The sequence below is a fragment of the Nannobrachium achirus genome, assembly GCF_963921795.1.
Source record: "Nannobrachium achirus genome assembly, chromosome: 23".
NCBI classification, from domain to species: domain Eukaryota; kingdom Metazoa; phylum Chordata; class Actinopteri; order Myctophiformes; family Myctophidae; genus Nannobrachium; species Nannobrachium achirus.
The window spans coordinates 35274668-35289667 of NC_137830.1; the positions used below are offsets into that span (position 1 = coordinate 35274668).

Sequence of the window (15000 nt, forward strand, 5' to 3'; positions counted from 1 at the left end):
AAGGACCCCCAAAATTACATGTATTTTGGCCACGGACCCCCATCTCAAAATATTTAGTTCAGGGACCCCCACCCCCCACCCCCCCCCCCCCAGAAGCAAAATTTGAGTTACAAATGTTTGCTTAAAAACACATATTCAAAGTTTTGCACCCATTATCACAACCTTTCAAAAATAGCAGATATACAAGCTTGCAGCGCCGCACTCGGTGCCGCGCTGTGAGTATAGCTAAAGTATAAAAATAGGGCCCTCCAACTTGGGCCCTAGTAACTCAGTCCCACTCCCCCCCCCCCCCCCCTTGTGACGCCCCTGAATGGATGACAGGAGCGGCAGACGGCTTATGGGGAGGGAGGGGGGGATGTAGTGACAGAGAGTAGGAGAGGGAGAGGGACAGAGAGACAGGGAGAGAGAGAGAGAGAGGTGGAGTGGTAGTCAGAAGAAAGGAAACAAGGCTGACTGAGGGAATATGTGCAGGTAGTGCGGGCCCTTAACAACTTGGGTGCCAAACTCGTTCAGTAACGAGTTAAGGCCACTAGGGGTCACCCTGCCAAAAGGAGTTGTCTCGTTCCTGAACGAGACAACGAAGGGTTAACTGTACGTGCAGCTGCCTGCCCTCTGAATGACCCGAGTCCATACGTCACCCCGTAGCAGAGAGAGAGAGAGAGAGAGAGAGAGAGAGAGAGAAAATGGCACGAGCTGGTTGCATTGATTTCCATTCTACTCTGAAACATAAAAAGTGCTTTATCTATGAATGAGGTGAAAAGAATGCCAGGGAAGCAGAGATCTGATTGTTTTCACGGCGACACTTTACCGCGATGGTCGGCCGCGGTTTGGATTTTAGTTTCGCGAGCGTTTGTAAACAAATGGATTATCTTCCTCAATCGTCAGTGGACACCCATGTGCACACGCACAAAGCTTCCGAGGCTCTTCAAAATAAAGCGTGAGTGAACGGCGGCAGCAGCAACAGCTAGAAATGTTATAAACCTGAGCAGCCCATGTGTTAAGGGGAGCAAATGCTCATTTTGTGCTAATCAGTCTAAAAGCGCCAAATTTTGCACAGATGTAGCCCAGGGCATGCTCTAATGATTTAGCTAGGGCGCCCGAGTTTGAAACTTCGGGGTCGTCACAGCGGCCAAATCAAGTTGGACTCCCATCGACTTTCTATACAGAGGAAAATACCCAGAAAAAATCTGCTTTAAGTAGGATGTGTCTCCCTTAAGGGCCCGCACTAAGGGAGAGACAGACAGGATGAGGGAGAGTGAGGGAGTGCAGATGTGAACGAAGAGAGACAGACAGACGGAGAGAGAGACACAGACAGACAGACAGACAGACAAATCTACAGTGTTTCATTGGTCCATTTCTACACTTACACTCTCAAAAGTTAAATGAACGCTCCAGATGTTCAGACCATCCAATACCCAGTCAACCAGTCACCAGTCAACCAGTCACCCAGTCAGTCAGTCACCCAGTCAGTCAGTCACCCAGTCAGTCAGTCAGTCAGTCAGTCAGTCACATCTTGCGCGCAAAAAGGCACACACATAAACACACTCGTCTGTCTTTCTCTACTGACTTGCGCAAACGCACGCACAGGTATAGCTTGACAAAGCCCCCGCGATCAGTCAGCCAGTCACCCACCCAGCCAGCCACCCACCCAGCCAGCCAGCCAGCCAGCCACTCACTCAGCCAAGCAGGCAAGCAGTCAGTCAGAGAGCAGGATAGCCCTGAGCTGGCAGGTGGGGGGGGGGGTTAAGTCGCACGGCGGGCCATGGGCCATAAAGCTGCGCCAGCACCGGCCTGGCATCGCCATGGTGACGGGATTGGAGCGTGCGGCTGTCCCACAGCTACTACAGGAGATTAGAGGAGAGAGAGAGAGAGAGAGAGAGAGAGAGAGAGAGAGAGAGAGAGAGAGATCTGCAGCCATGGGACAGCCCAGAGAGAGAGAGAGAGATCCGCAGCCATGGGACAGCACAGCCAGCGACATGTGGAGCACACCGACCATCGGAAGGATGGATGGATGAAGAGAGAGAGAGAGCAGACAGGGGGGAACACACGGAGCCTCCAGCTGGAGCCCCTCTGAGCTGGAGGAACACACCCTGAGGGTGTCTCTCACACACACACACACACACACACACACACACACACACACACACACACACACACACACACACACACACACACACACACACACCACACACACACACACACACACACACACACACACACACACACACACACACACACACACACACACACACACACACACACACACACGTGTTTGTTTCACCAGCTAGGGCCAGCCAGTGTATCTGAATAAAAGCATGCAGTGCATAGCATATTTTACAATCATCAGTGTATTTTGGATTCATGTCATTTTCAGATATTTAACCACTTGAACCTCTGTACTTAGTCTGCTCTTTTTTCCCCCTCATACACCAAACCTCTTTCTGCGAGGCGTTGTGAGCTTGTAGATCGGCTTTTTTTGGCTCAGAATATGGACACTAGAGTTCAAGTGTTTAATATACAAAGGGGTAAAAAAGGTTTCTATCACTTAGTGTATTTGAATAGAAGCAATGCACAGCATCTTCTATTCCCCTTTAGGACTCTCTCTCTCTCTCTCTCTCTCTCTCTCTCTCTCTCTCTCTCTCTCTCCCTCTCCCTCTCCCCCTCTCTCTCTCTCTCTCTCTCTCTCTCTCTCTCCTCTCTCTCTCTCTCCTCCTCTCTCTCTCTCTCTCTCTCTCTCTCTCTCTCTCTCTCTCTCTCTCCTCTTGTTTTCTTAATCTTCATCCCCCTTTTGCCTCTGGGTCTCTCTCCTCCCTCTCTTCATTTGCCTTCTCTTTGCTCTCTTTCTTTCAACCATTATCCCCTCCCTCCCTCCCTCCCTCCCTATCTCTTGTTCTTGTGACTCGGCTCTCTGCAGTGGTCTGAGTGAGACCTCTGGGGACCCTGCTATCACCACGGACCAATTACCCCACACAGGGGGGCCCACACACACACACACACACGCATGCGCACACACAGACACACGCAACGCGCATGCACGCACAGTCCCTAGACTAAAACAATCCACAGAGCATCGGATCATGGCTCACTAAAGGGATACAGAGAGCTTCTAAATGGCTGAATACAAGAACAAGCCAACGGGACAGAGAGAGGTAGCTATACAGCACAGGAGCCAGTTAGCACACAGTAGGCTATTTAAGCTTTGTACGGCTACGGCAGATGACAACGGCACCGGAAATGATCAGCGCTCTTCTATTCAACATCACCTCATCAAAGATCAAACCCTGGATATCCATACTATGACCTCACTCACCTACTGTATGTAAAAGTCCATATATGGGTATCCCTTTTATGCCCATTATGAAGATCCCTGATGTCATTGATATATATCACTGGCAGATGGCAAAGGCATGGCCCATATCTGTGTGGCTGGTTCAGATAGGGATCTCCATGTATGGGCATAAAATATATTGTATGTATATGGATACAGGGATGGTCTGATCAGGTTTTTTGGAACTGATCACCGAGCACCGATCACAAAAGTTGATCACCCGATACCGACCAATCACCGATCCGATCAAGTTATTATTTATATATTATTTATATTTTCTAAATGTTAATGTTTTAACTTTAATTAATTCACTCATGAATTCATTTATATATTTGCCTTATAGTTATTTACCAGCATTACTATGTATTTATTATCATAGCAGTAACTAATTATTCCTTCAGCACTGTGGAAATCAATACCCAAAATGGCCTCAAGTGGGCATACTGAACGGCTGGTTGATCGGATGCACCGATCGGATCGGATCGGTGAATTTACCTTTTGATCTAAACCACCGATTATCACCGATCACGCTTTGATCGGCCCGATCCGATCCATTGCCGATTGATCGGTAACATCTCTAATACATATTATTATTAATAAAGGATAAAATAATGTCATTCCCAGAGAAAAAAACCCTTTTATGCACATATATGAAGATTTCTGATGTCATCAATCCCAAGGCCCGAACTGGCCCAAGAGCCTGCTTTACTCTGATTTACACCCTACCTTCCCCGAAACACTTCGGCAGCTGAAATAGAATGGCTTGTTGGTAGATTAGCCGTGTAATTTCTATTATATTATTATTATGGAATGCCCATATTTGTTAATGCCCATATATGGGCATGTTTTGACATAACATTGTTGACCATCATGCAGGGGTCTCCATGGGTAACTGGTCCGATATACATCACTGGCCAGATGAAAACGTTGAAGACCCCTGTTATACAGTATGTAGCGGGGGGTCCCTGCTTCATCTTTCTCTCAGGGACCCCTGAGGTAGGTGGTAGAGGTGGGGGGTCACTGGGAGGGTAGTCTCGCGAGGCCAGACTGTTGCCTCCGCGATTTGGGCAAATGCTCCCGGCATACAGTCTGGCAAACGGAAATAGAAACGATGAGTGCGAGATAAAGCGGATGTGACGCAACCGTTCCTTTGGTGCAGTAGCAATAACATGTCCTACTGGAAGCGTTATGTCTCCATTCAACATTTCTGGGGGCATTATTTGGTCTTTCTCTGGTGTTATTGGTGTTACCTCCATGATGTTTTCAAACGTTTTCTTAAACTATACACCCATAACAAGAATAGGCCGCTCGAATGACTTTGTCTGAGCTATTGTGTTTCTGTTATGTTTTCAATGGGACTACAGTTCCATGCAGCAGTGGCTACTTCCGATACTCGCCGTTCGGGAGCTGCCGTTCCAGACTCTATATAGCATTCAGAGATTGTGGAATAGTTGTCTGGCTACGTGAGACTACTGGGAGGGTCACTCACCAGGGGGAGCCGTAGATGCGGAAGCCGCGCACGGTGACCTCGGAGTCCTGCAGGTAGATGCAGTTGGTGAGCAGCGACTGCACGTTCTCGTAGCTCTCGGGCTTCAGCTTGGAGGCCGAGGGGAAGTAGTAGAAGTCCTGCTTGATCAGGTCGGCCATGAACTCCTGGTCGAAGGTCAACTCGTGGTTCCCCGCGATCACTATCTTGATGTCATAGGGCAAGGTGCCTGCGGGGGGGGAGAGAGGGGGGAGGAGGCAGGGGGGGAGAGAGGAGGAGGGAGACATGGGTGTTACAAGGGGCGGGGGAAAAGTAGGACCAAGGTGGAAGGGGCCTTAATTATTTTATACTTTAGCTATTGAAAAATAGCAGATATACAAGCTCACAGCGCGCTGCGAGCTTGTAGATCTGCTATTTTTGAAAAGCTGTGAAAAGTCTTTGAATATTTCACATCCTTCTAAGGTTTTTTTGAAAAACCTATGTTTCTTTTTGTCTCCACCAGCCGAAGGCATGGGGGAGAGTATGTTTTCGCCTCCGTCCGCGTGCGTCCGTCCGTGCGTCCATCCAGTTTGTTACGAGCTAATCTCCGGCACCGTTGGCCCGGTCGCTGCCAAAATGAGCACACACACTCCCTGGATGCCAGTTCAGAACCTCTGCCTAGGGTTGTTCGATTAATCGATTTTTAATCGTAACCCGTTTTTTTTCCTTTGGACGATTTAAAAAAATGGAAATCGTAAAATCGATTTTCACTTTAATTAGGGAAATTCTTACTCATTGGAGCCTTGCACGCGCAAAAAGTACACAGCCCCGTCCTCCTAAAGCAGGACGACAAGGTCCGACACCAAATTAATACTACTTTCTATCTGATGTGTAATTTCTTTGATGCGCGTTTAGCGCACGTCAGACTGAGCAGAGTTCAAAACCGCACTGCGCTCACTCGCGATGGTTCAAGCAGCAAACAGAACAAAACGCTGCTGAGCTGGTAAACTTACTTACTTGTTGTAGTTTGAAAGAAGCTTATTAATTCTGTGTTACCCACCTACTGACTGTAGTCTACTCCTACTGTCCCTGTGTTAATTTTGCGTCGGGAAGCGAAGCGCTTCGCCTCCGTTTACAATCAGTCAACATCTCCGTGCATGAGTGGTGCAGGGCAGGGGCGTAGCCAGGAATTACATTTTGGTAGGCGAAATGCCTACCAAAATGCCTCACCAGCCTCCAAGAGCTGGCTTGTTTTGGCTGTTTTGTCACTCACTATTGATAATGAAACACTAAGGACGCGATGTGATTGTTGCACAACTAAAGTTATTATTATTAATACCCTTATTGTTTTATTGCATTTTGCTATTTGGCTATATAAAAAAAAACAAAAAATGAAACAATAATGAAAAATAATAATAATTTCCTTGCATTTTTTAAATGAAAACAAAATAGTTGAAACAATGTATTATTCTTTTAACAAAAAATCGAAATCGAAATCGAAAATCGGGATTTCAGAGAAAATAATCGAGATTTTATTTTTTGGCCATATCGAACAACCCTACCTCTGCCCCACATTTTTCAAATGACCCTGTTCTAGCGCCACCATGAGGCCGATGTTTGCAAAACACATTTCTGTACACTACTCTTAGAGATTTTGTCCACAAATCCTACAAATCAGTAGACAGTATCTCTACAGTCATGTGATCAACATGGATCTGTCCGATTTTCCATATTCCATCCTGATTGGCTACAATTGGCTTCCAAAGTTTGCAGGATTGCTCCGTTTTGAACAAAATGCCTCAAATCATGAACACAGCGTGCAATCTTGGTGAAATTTCTCAAATCAGCCTCAAGGTGGCGCTATAACAGGGCAATTTGTGTTTTTTTCCTTTAACTCCACCAATAAGTGCAAAACTTTGTATGTGCCCTCCCTAGAGGCTAAGGATAAACCTTTGCCCTGCATTTTTCACATTTGCCTTTTATAGCGCCACTAGATGGACAACTTATGTAAAACACATTCTTTGCTATTACTCCATCAGATTTTCTCCAAAAATCATGCAAATCAGTACACAGTATCTCCATAGTCATGTGATCAAGTCTGATCCGTCTGCTATTTCATATTCCATCCTAATTGGATAATATTGGCTTCCAAAGTTTGCAGGATTGCTCCATTTTTTAACAAAATGCCTCAAATCATCAATGCAGCTTGCGATCACCGTGAAATTTGCCACACATATTCCCACTACGTCAAGGAACAAATGCTACCCTTTTCACATTGGCCTGTTATAGCGCCACCAGCAGGTAGACTTTAGCAAAACACATTTTTGGAACACAATGCCTCAAAAAATCATGCATGCAGTGTCCGACTCGGAAGAGCACTGCTTCTAGTTTCAAGTAGATAAAGCACAAAATGTGAGTGTATCCTGGTACCCAGGGCCTAGAATTTGGTGCGACACCCCTGAGGGAGAAGAGGAACAGAAGGAAGATGAACAACAGGATTTGCGAAGGGAGGGGATAAAAAACGGATATAAATTTTTGACAGTCACAAAAACAACCCCCTGCTAAAAAAAAAAACACCTCCCCACCGCACACCTCCCCACCGCGCGCTGCGCGCACACACACACACACACACACACACACACACCTCCCCCTAGGCTCCAGACGGCACACAGAGTTTATAAGCGGAAGAGGAGCTTCTCTCTCTCTGTGTTTTTTTTTTGTCATCTCTATTAATCTGTACATCTGTCTGTGCTTCTCGGCCATCTATCAAAGTCTCCAGCCTCCTGTTTATGGAAGCATATCTCAAAAGCATCCGTCAGGGGAATCCAAAGCCTGAGTTATAGCAACGTTGTGCGCAAGGCGTCGTTCACGCAAAAATCCAAATCTAATGAATGGCCATGAAGCTACAAGCTCACAAGGCGTCGTCGGAATGGTACGCCGCTTGTAGATCTGCTATTTTTGATACACAGGCGACTCACAATGAATCAGCCATTATTATCACGACAGAAGAAGGGGGGGGGGCATGTGTGTGTGTGTGTGTGTGTGTGTGTGTGTGTGTGTGTGTGAGAGTGTGTGTGTGCGAGCGTGCACACCCGCAAGTGCACGTTTGCACATATACTCGGCACACATGCACGCATGTGATCATTTTGAAATGTTTTGCCACAGAATATTAAACATTTACTGACTATGCGGCAGCAGCCGGTATGCAACCCCCCCCCCAACGCACCCCCACCTTCCCCTCTTCTTCTCATCATCCCCTCACTCTGATCAGACTCTGTCCATAGCCCCCCCCCAACACACACACACACACACACACACACACACACACACACACACACACACACACACACACACACACACACACACACACACACACACACACACACACACACACACACACACACACACACACACACACACACACACACACACACCTCCATCTCAATGGATTTGATTGGCTATTCAGTGCCAAGCACAGTTGGGGGGGTAAGGTGTGCTTGTGCGTGTGTGTGTGTGTGTGTGTGTGTGTGTGTGTGTGTGTGTGTGTGCGTACTTCCCAGCAGATCGATTGGAGCTGCTGGCTACTGAGAAGAAAAAGAAAATCTAAATATCCCCCAATGTTTTCACAGCTCTACGGGGAGAGAGAGAGAGAGAGAGAGAGAGAGAGAGAGAGAGAGAGAGAGAGAAGGAATGAAAGAAGGAGTGGTGACAAACATCTGGGGGGTCTGCGTCGTCTGGCGGGCGCGGCCGGGCGCGGCGCCATGCACTGCGTCTAGCAGGTGGAGCGTCTTGACGGGAGAGTTCAATCCCCGCGCCGTTCTGACTACGCGTTGCCACGCCGCTACAGCTACACTGCTGAGCACAGGCACGTGCACACATAAGACATCAAAGGGGGCTTGGGCCCCTGCCCTTTTATCCGTCTGTAAAAAGTGCCCTCTCCAGACCATGAATGCAAGTTTTTACTATGGTGAAAGAAATACAAATGCCCCTCTTTCCATGCCATACCTGAAGGCGGCATTCAGGAGAATTGCCTTGTCCAAACTCTCCTGAACTTGAATGCAGTATCTTATGTAGAAAGAATTGCCCTCTCTGTGTAGAAATACATGCCATATGCTACCTCTCCAGTATTAACTTGATTATGCTTAGTTTAGTGTGTAATCAAGTACCAAAAATAGCTGACCTCCTGCGACGCGTTGTGAGCTTGAAGCTTTCAATATTTTCAACATTTCAATATTTTCACCAAAGGCCCTTTTTAGAAATTTTAGCCCCTGCCTCTCTTACATTCTCTGCACGTCCCTGGCTGAGCATGTTGTGTGTTTGTGTGTCCTCGTTTGCTTGTGTTTTTTATTTGCCGCGCGTGTGTGCAAGTGTCACTTTAGCGAAAAAAGGGGAGTAATTAAAGCGCGCTTCAGAAGAGCCTGACAGCACAGAGAACGGCGCTGTCATAACAGCCAATCAGAAGCAGGTTGACGGGTGGAGGAGGGGGGAGGAGGAGGACAGAGAGAGAGAGAGAGAGAGAGAGAGGGACTGAAATACTTTCGGAAAAGCCCAAAATCCTTGAGTGAGAACAACAATAACCGGATGAAAAGAATCTGTCAAGAGCGGCCATTGCTGCAGTGCGTGCGTGTTTCCCGCCCCCATCACTCCTGTTTGTTTGGCGGGGGGGGGGGGGGGGGGGGGGGGGCTTAGATTTAGCTGTCTGGCAGCAGGTACCAAAAACTGTTCAATAAACTGCCTTAATGAGGGGTTGCACACCTCAGGCGATCACACACACAGCCTATACAGAATGTACATTTGTTACCAGGCCTGGAATTACATCATTTTAGGCCAGGGGCAAGGCCACTTGGCCTTTGGTGGTGTCCATTTTTTGGTGCACAAAGGCCAAGTGCCAGGGCAGGAAGGCCATCAAATAAAACAAGATTTTAGTCCATTGAAAGAATGTGTTGAATCTTTAAGGGTTAGGGATGAGAACCTAATCTGCAGTGAAATAGATAAATGATGGCCCTGCACCAATAAAAGTCTCTGGATTGGTTTAAAGATGGGGACTCGGGGGAGTTAAGATTTCAGAATCTCAACAAAAGACACTGTCTACATGACAAGAAAGAGACACCGGTGTCTACTGTCTACATATTGACAAGAAAGAGACAGAGGAGAAAGCGGTACAGTCAGCTGGGGAATTAAGGCCACTGTGGCCTCAGGTCATGCCATTGGTTTGAGGGGAACAAGGCCAAACTGAGGGGCAACGGCGGCCATGGCCTTCATGGCCTCCATGATTTTTACTTTGTCACACGATGGGGTCCCACTATGAAAATAGCCCATCCAAAACATGTTGTGAGCTTGTAGATCGGCTATTTTTTGGCAAATGTTCCGCCTCAGGATAATGGATTTTGATTATTGCGATAATATCATAAATCGCGATTTCTTTTGTCACAATAATTGTGATATGAAATGTTCATATCGTCCCATCCCTAGGTCATAGGTACTGTATGTACAGTACGTTGTGTATTGTGTGGCTTGAGGCCACTTGGGGAACCCTGGGCAGGTTGACCATCGACCCTGCAGTGATGTTTAGTTGGGATCTCCTTGGTGTCTGATGCATGAGGTACGCTAACGTTCATTTTACGTTTGACCAGAGCTCGACTGCACCAGGGACCAAACCCATGAACCCAACCCATTAAGTGAGATGGGTTGACCTACACATCCAACTATAAGATAACCCAGGATTAATGGGAATCTCACATGTTCAATCCCCGGAAAGTGTGTGTGCACGAACGCGGGCGTGCAAGTGTGTGCGTGCGTGCGTGCGTGCGTGCGTGTAACTAAGTGAGTGTTAAGAGAGAATGGGTGAGTGACGTGAGGGAGAGAGATAGCGTTAGAACAACAAGGCACTCATAAATTTTAGAACAAATAAAACGCCATCTCCGACTACTTGCAAATCCTGCAGCGCGAGCACTTTTTTTCCCCCTTTTTCTTTCTCCGTTTCCCCATGAAGTTTGACGGCCAACTGTAAAACGCGGTAAGTAAATCACGGCTGGAAAAATAAAATTGACGAGCTGCACTCGGGCGCCACCGGCTCCCCTTCCCCACCCTATACTTAGGAGAATTAAATTGCAATTTCATGGATGAATTTTTTGACAGTTTCTCCGGAAAGTGGAGGGGCTGTAAAAATGACAACATGTGAATACCAAATGGCTGGACGTCAACTAGCGGTACATGAGTCTCTTTTTCTTTCTTTTAGAAGCTGTAACTTTTATGTCCTGTCTGGGATTACCTGGGTTTCCAGTAGGGATGGGAAGATAAGCGATATTATCATTTATCGTGATAAAAAACAATCACGATAATCGTATCGTGGAGATTACATTTATCGTGATATCGTCCTCCGTCATGCGCTGGGATCAATTCACCTTTTATTTGCCGAGCTGCATATCCGGGTACCATATAAAACCTCTATTGGTAAAACGTACTTATAATATACGTACTTGATACAGTCGTTTTTTCACTCTCTACCAAATCTCCAACCCCAGGATAATGGATGTTGGGGATATTTTGATGATCACGATAATATCGTAAATCGCGATTTCTTTGGTCAAAATAATCGTGATATGAAATGTTCATATCGTCCCATCATTAGTTTCCAGTGAGAGAGCAAAGTTCTGCAGCTCAGTCAAGAGGGAGTTCTGCTTGGCTCATAAGGGGCACTTATTAGCTTGAGGCAGTGCTACTTCTCATGGACCAGAGTCAAACTTCCTCAGTAGTTACCCTGGGATCAGTAGCATTCTGGGTATTCTGATCCGGTCAGGAGCGGAAACAATCTAACGTCATGTTGTAGTCATCAGACGGACTACAGTTTGGGCGGAACTATCAAAAACGGAAACTAATTCCCTGCGCTCAAGGGCATAATTTTAGGGCCCACCCAACCAGTAAGACTCCCTAATCGGGAGATAAGCGACCGTCAGGTCGCATGTATACACAAATTGGTCTGTCCATGTTGATGACATGACTTTAGAGATACTGGGGTACTAGAGATCTTCACGGGGGGCCCGACCCCGAAATTACCCGAGGACCCGTGAGATCCGTACCAGGTTCGGTCAGTGTTTTATCATAGTCACTCGGAGCCGGGTCGGAATGGCCGTATCTCCCTCGGAACATGGGGCTGTCAATCATTATGTGTATTACCCGAGAGGACCCAAGAGGACTCGTACTGTATGTGTACTTGCTGCTTTTTTATGCAAACTGTAAAGCAATCAATCAATGTGTGTGTGTGTGTGTGTGTGTGTGTGTGTGTGTGTGTGTGTGTGTGTGTGTGTGTGTGTGTGTGTGTGTGTGTGTGCGCGCGCGCTGGCGTGCGCTATAAGGAACGCACTACTGGAGTTCTGTTTAACGTGTGTGCTGTGTTTAGGCTGACCTAGGATCAGGTCTGTTAGCCGTGAGGCAGCGAGATGAATGGCTGTGTAACAGTGACATGATAATGCTGGTCTAGGATCAGTTTAACAGCGGGGGAAAAGATCTTGGTGCGTGCCTAATGCATGCTATCCCTGGCTTTTGTTTCGATCTTAATATTATAGATTCCTTGGCAGCCTTCTTCTGCCTGTCAATCAGTTAACAGCGCACGCTGCACGGCTGCACGGCTGCACGGCTGCAGTGACTTACATGAAAGAGGGTTTTAATAATGATTAAATGGTCGGGTTTCTCGGAACCTCGGAAATAAAAGTATTTCGGGACAACATGTCACGGGTTTCGGTCTGTAAAAAAGGAAAAGTCAGTCGGAACGGGAAGGAATCGGACAAGACGTTACGGGCCACTCGGGTTTGGTTTTGCAATTTGATTATTATTTCGGAACAGGTCGGAATCGGTCGAAATTTTACGGTCCATTTCGATTTCGGGACCATTTTTTGGACCCGTGAAGATCTCTACTGTGTACCACTTTGCGTGATTTTAGGGCAAAATCTGTAGGAGCAGTGTCCAAAAATGTGTTTTTAAAAATCTGAGATATGAGTAGGGGAAAAGTGTGACAGACAGCCGGTGGCGTGACGTGACACACAGCTGGTGGAGGTTTTGATAGTAACTGCGACCTGACGGTCGCAATAAACCCTTTGAAGCGGCGTAGTTTTCCATATTTTGGAAAGGTTAGTTTGGTATATCCATCTTTTAGTCCAACTCGTATAGCGACTGGCAAGACTGCACTTCTCGAGCATTTAAATAGTGATTGGGGAAACAAACAGTGGGGACCAAAAAAAAAGCGACGCTGCTTCTTCTGCCTGTTTCAGGTTTAGGCCACGCCTAGACCGGATCACACGGCCCATTTAAAACCAATACCAGGCTTTCCTCCTCGGAGGTGGAAAGTTTACTCAGTAGTAGGGGTGGGCGATATGGAAAAATACAATATCACGATATGTTCCCAAGCTGTATCACGATACACGATTTTATCAAGATTCTTTTTCACGTTGGTTTTTATGGTTATTGGAGCTGTGTGAAGCACAGGCTCCCTATACGTGGCTGTGTGGGTCTGTGTGTGTGTCTGTCTGTCTGTCTGTGTGTCTGTGTGTGTGTATGTAGCCTGAACTTCCTAAACTTCGGCACGCCACTAGTCCCACAGTTTTGCCACCACACACTCGCGCCATATGTCAAATCGACCGCCTTACTCGGGAATCGTGGGCTATTACTTTTCTAAGAGAAAGGTTCTATAGTTTAATTGATATTAATTTATTAGTGAATTAATTTTCCCCATTGACTTATAATGGGAATCGCAAAAACTCACATTCAATTATTTGTCTCTCGCAAACCATAGGGGCTAGAGTTTCAAGACTTGGAGAGGAGGTTCATAATGATTTCAAGGATTAAATAAAACATAATTGTGTCATTTGGCCGCATGGTGGCGCCATAACACCCCACTTTACGTTTTGGCCTGTAACTCTTGAACCGTAGGTCGGAAAATTAAAAATATTTTTTCCCTGGATTCCTTGGGTCATGACGCATCTCCCCATATAGGCCACGCCCATTTGCGCCATGATAGATTTTCCGCCATCTTGAATTTTCTCCAAAACACACTTTTTGCTCCTTTTCCTACATATTTTCTTCAAATGTCACAAAAATCGGTACACATGATCCACACACACACACACACACACACACACACACACACACACACACACACACACACACACACAGCTCCACTTCACACGGGTGTGATTTTTTTTCAAGTTACTTGACAAAAACTAGACTCTCTGGGTTCCTTTTGGGAGGTCTAAATTGAACTTTACAAGTATGTAACTCTGACAGTATACAAATGAAACCAAATGGACCCGTTTCATTTGTATAATGTCAGAGTTAAGTAGAGACCATGACATTTTAAAGTTTGAGAACTACTGATTTAGAGCAAAATGCAGATTTAAATGAATTCTTCAATGAATCTCTGTATTAACAATTCAACAGGATTTTTTACAAGGCTCCCTCATTGTATCACGATATATACGATATCTCTGAAAAGGCATATCGTGGAGACATTGTATCGTCTCAACGATAATTATCACCATATCGCCCACCCCTACTCAGTAGTAAAGAAGGAAGACCACCTCCAACTACTGCAGATGTGCTAGTTATTTAGTATTTATTAACAATCTCTACCATACAGATTTGTTAAAGTCACATTTTAATCATTAAATGATTTCAGGTTGCAGATTTAAATCACAGATACAATGTAAAAAAAGGAAAACCAGCAACCGTGCACGAAAGCAAAACGCTGTTCCAACAATGCTTTCAGCCACTGCTCCTGTCCACAAAGCGCACAGAGCCATGAGTAAAATCAATAGCTCCATCACAGACCTCTTCATCTGATGCCGATGGACGTGTTTGTGGCAAAAAGAGGGTGAGAGAGCTATAGTATACGCTGGGTGGAGGAAGGGAGGAACGCACGGAGAGTGAGGAGGGATATGACAAATGGGGCAGCGAGAGAGAGAGAGAGAGAGAGAGAGAGAAATTCAAATACTGGAGGCGAGACTCAGTGTGTGTGTGTGTGTGTGTGTGTGTGTGTGTGTGTGTGTGTGTGTGTGTGTGTGTGTGTGTGTGTGTGTGTGTGTGTGTGTGTGTGTGTGCGTGCGTGCGTGCGTGCGTGCGTGCGTGCGTGCGTGTGTGCGTGCGTGTGAGTGAGTGCGTGTGTGCGTGTGTGTCACCACCACCATCTTTTGTCTTTGAATTCAAAAGCCACTTT

General features: G+C 46.4%; 1 protein-coding gene across 2 annotated transcripts in view; it reads right to left on the reverse strand.

Annotated features, from left to right (window-relative positions):
• The window catches only part of mpped1 (metallophosphoesterase domain containing 1), a gene marked incomplete at both ends in the record, with an annotated part of 149285 nt that overhangs the window by 60621 nt on the left and 73664 nt on the right, over positions 1 to 15000 (reverse strand). For both annotated transcript variants that reach the window (XM_080754596.1, XM_080754595.1), the window contains one exon: positions 4818 to 5043. In XM_080754596.1, coding sequence (XP_080610722.1) covers positions 4818 to 5043 — 226 coding nt within the window. The remainder of the gene's footprint in view (positions 1 to 4817; positions 5044 to 15000) is intronic.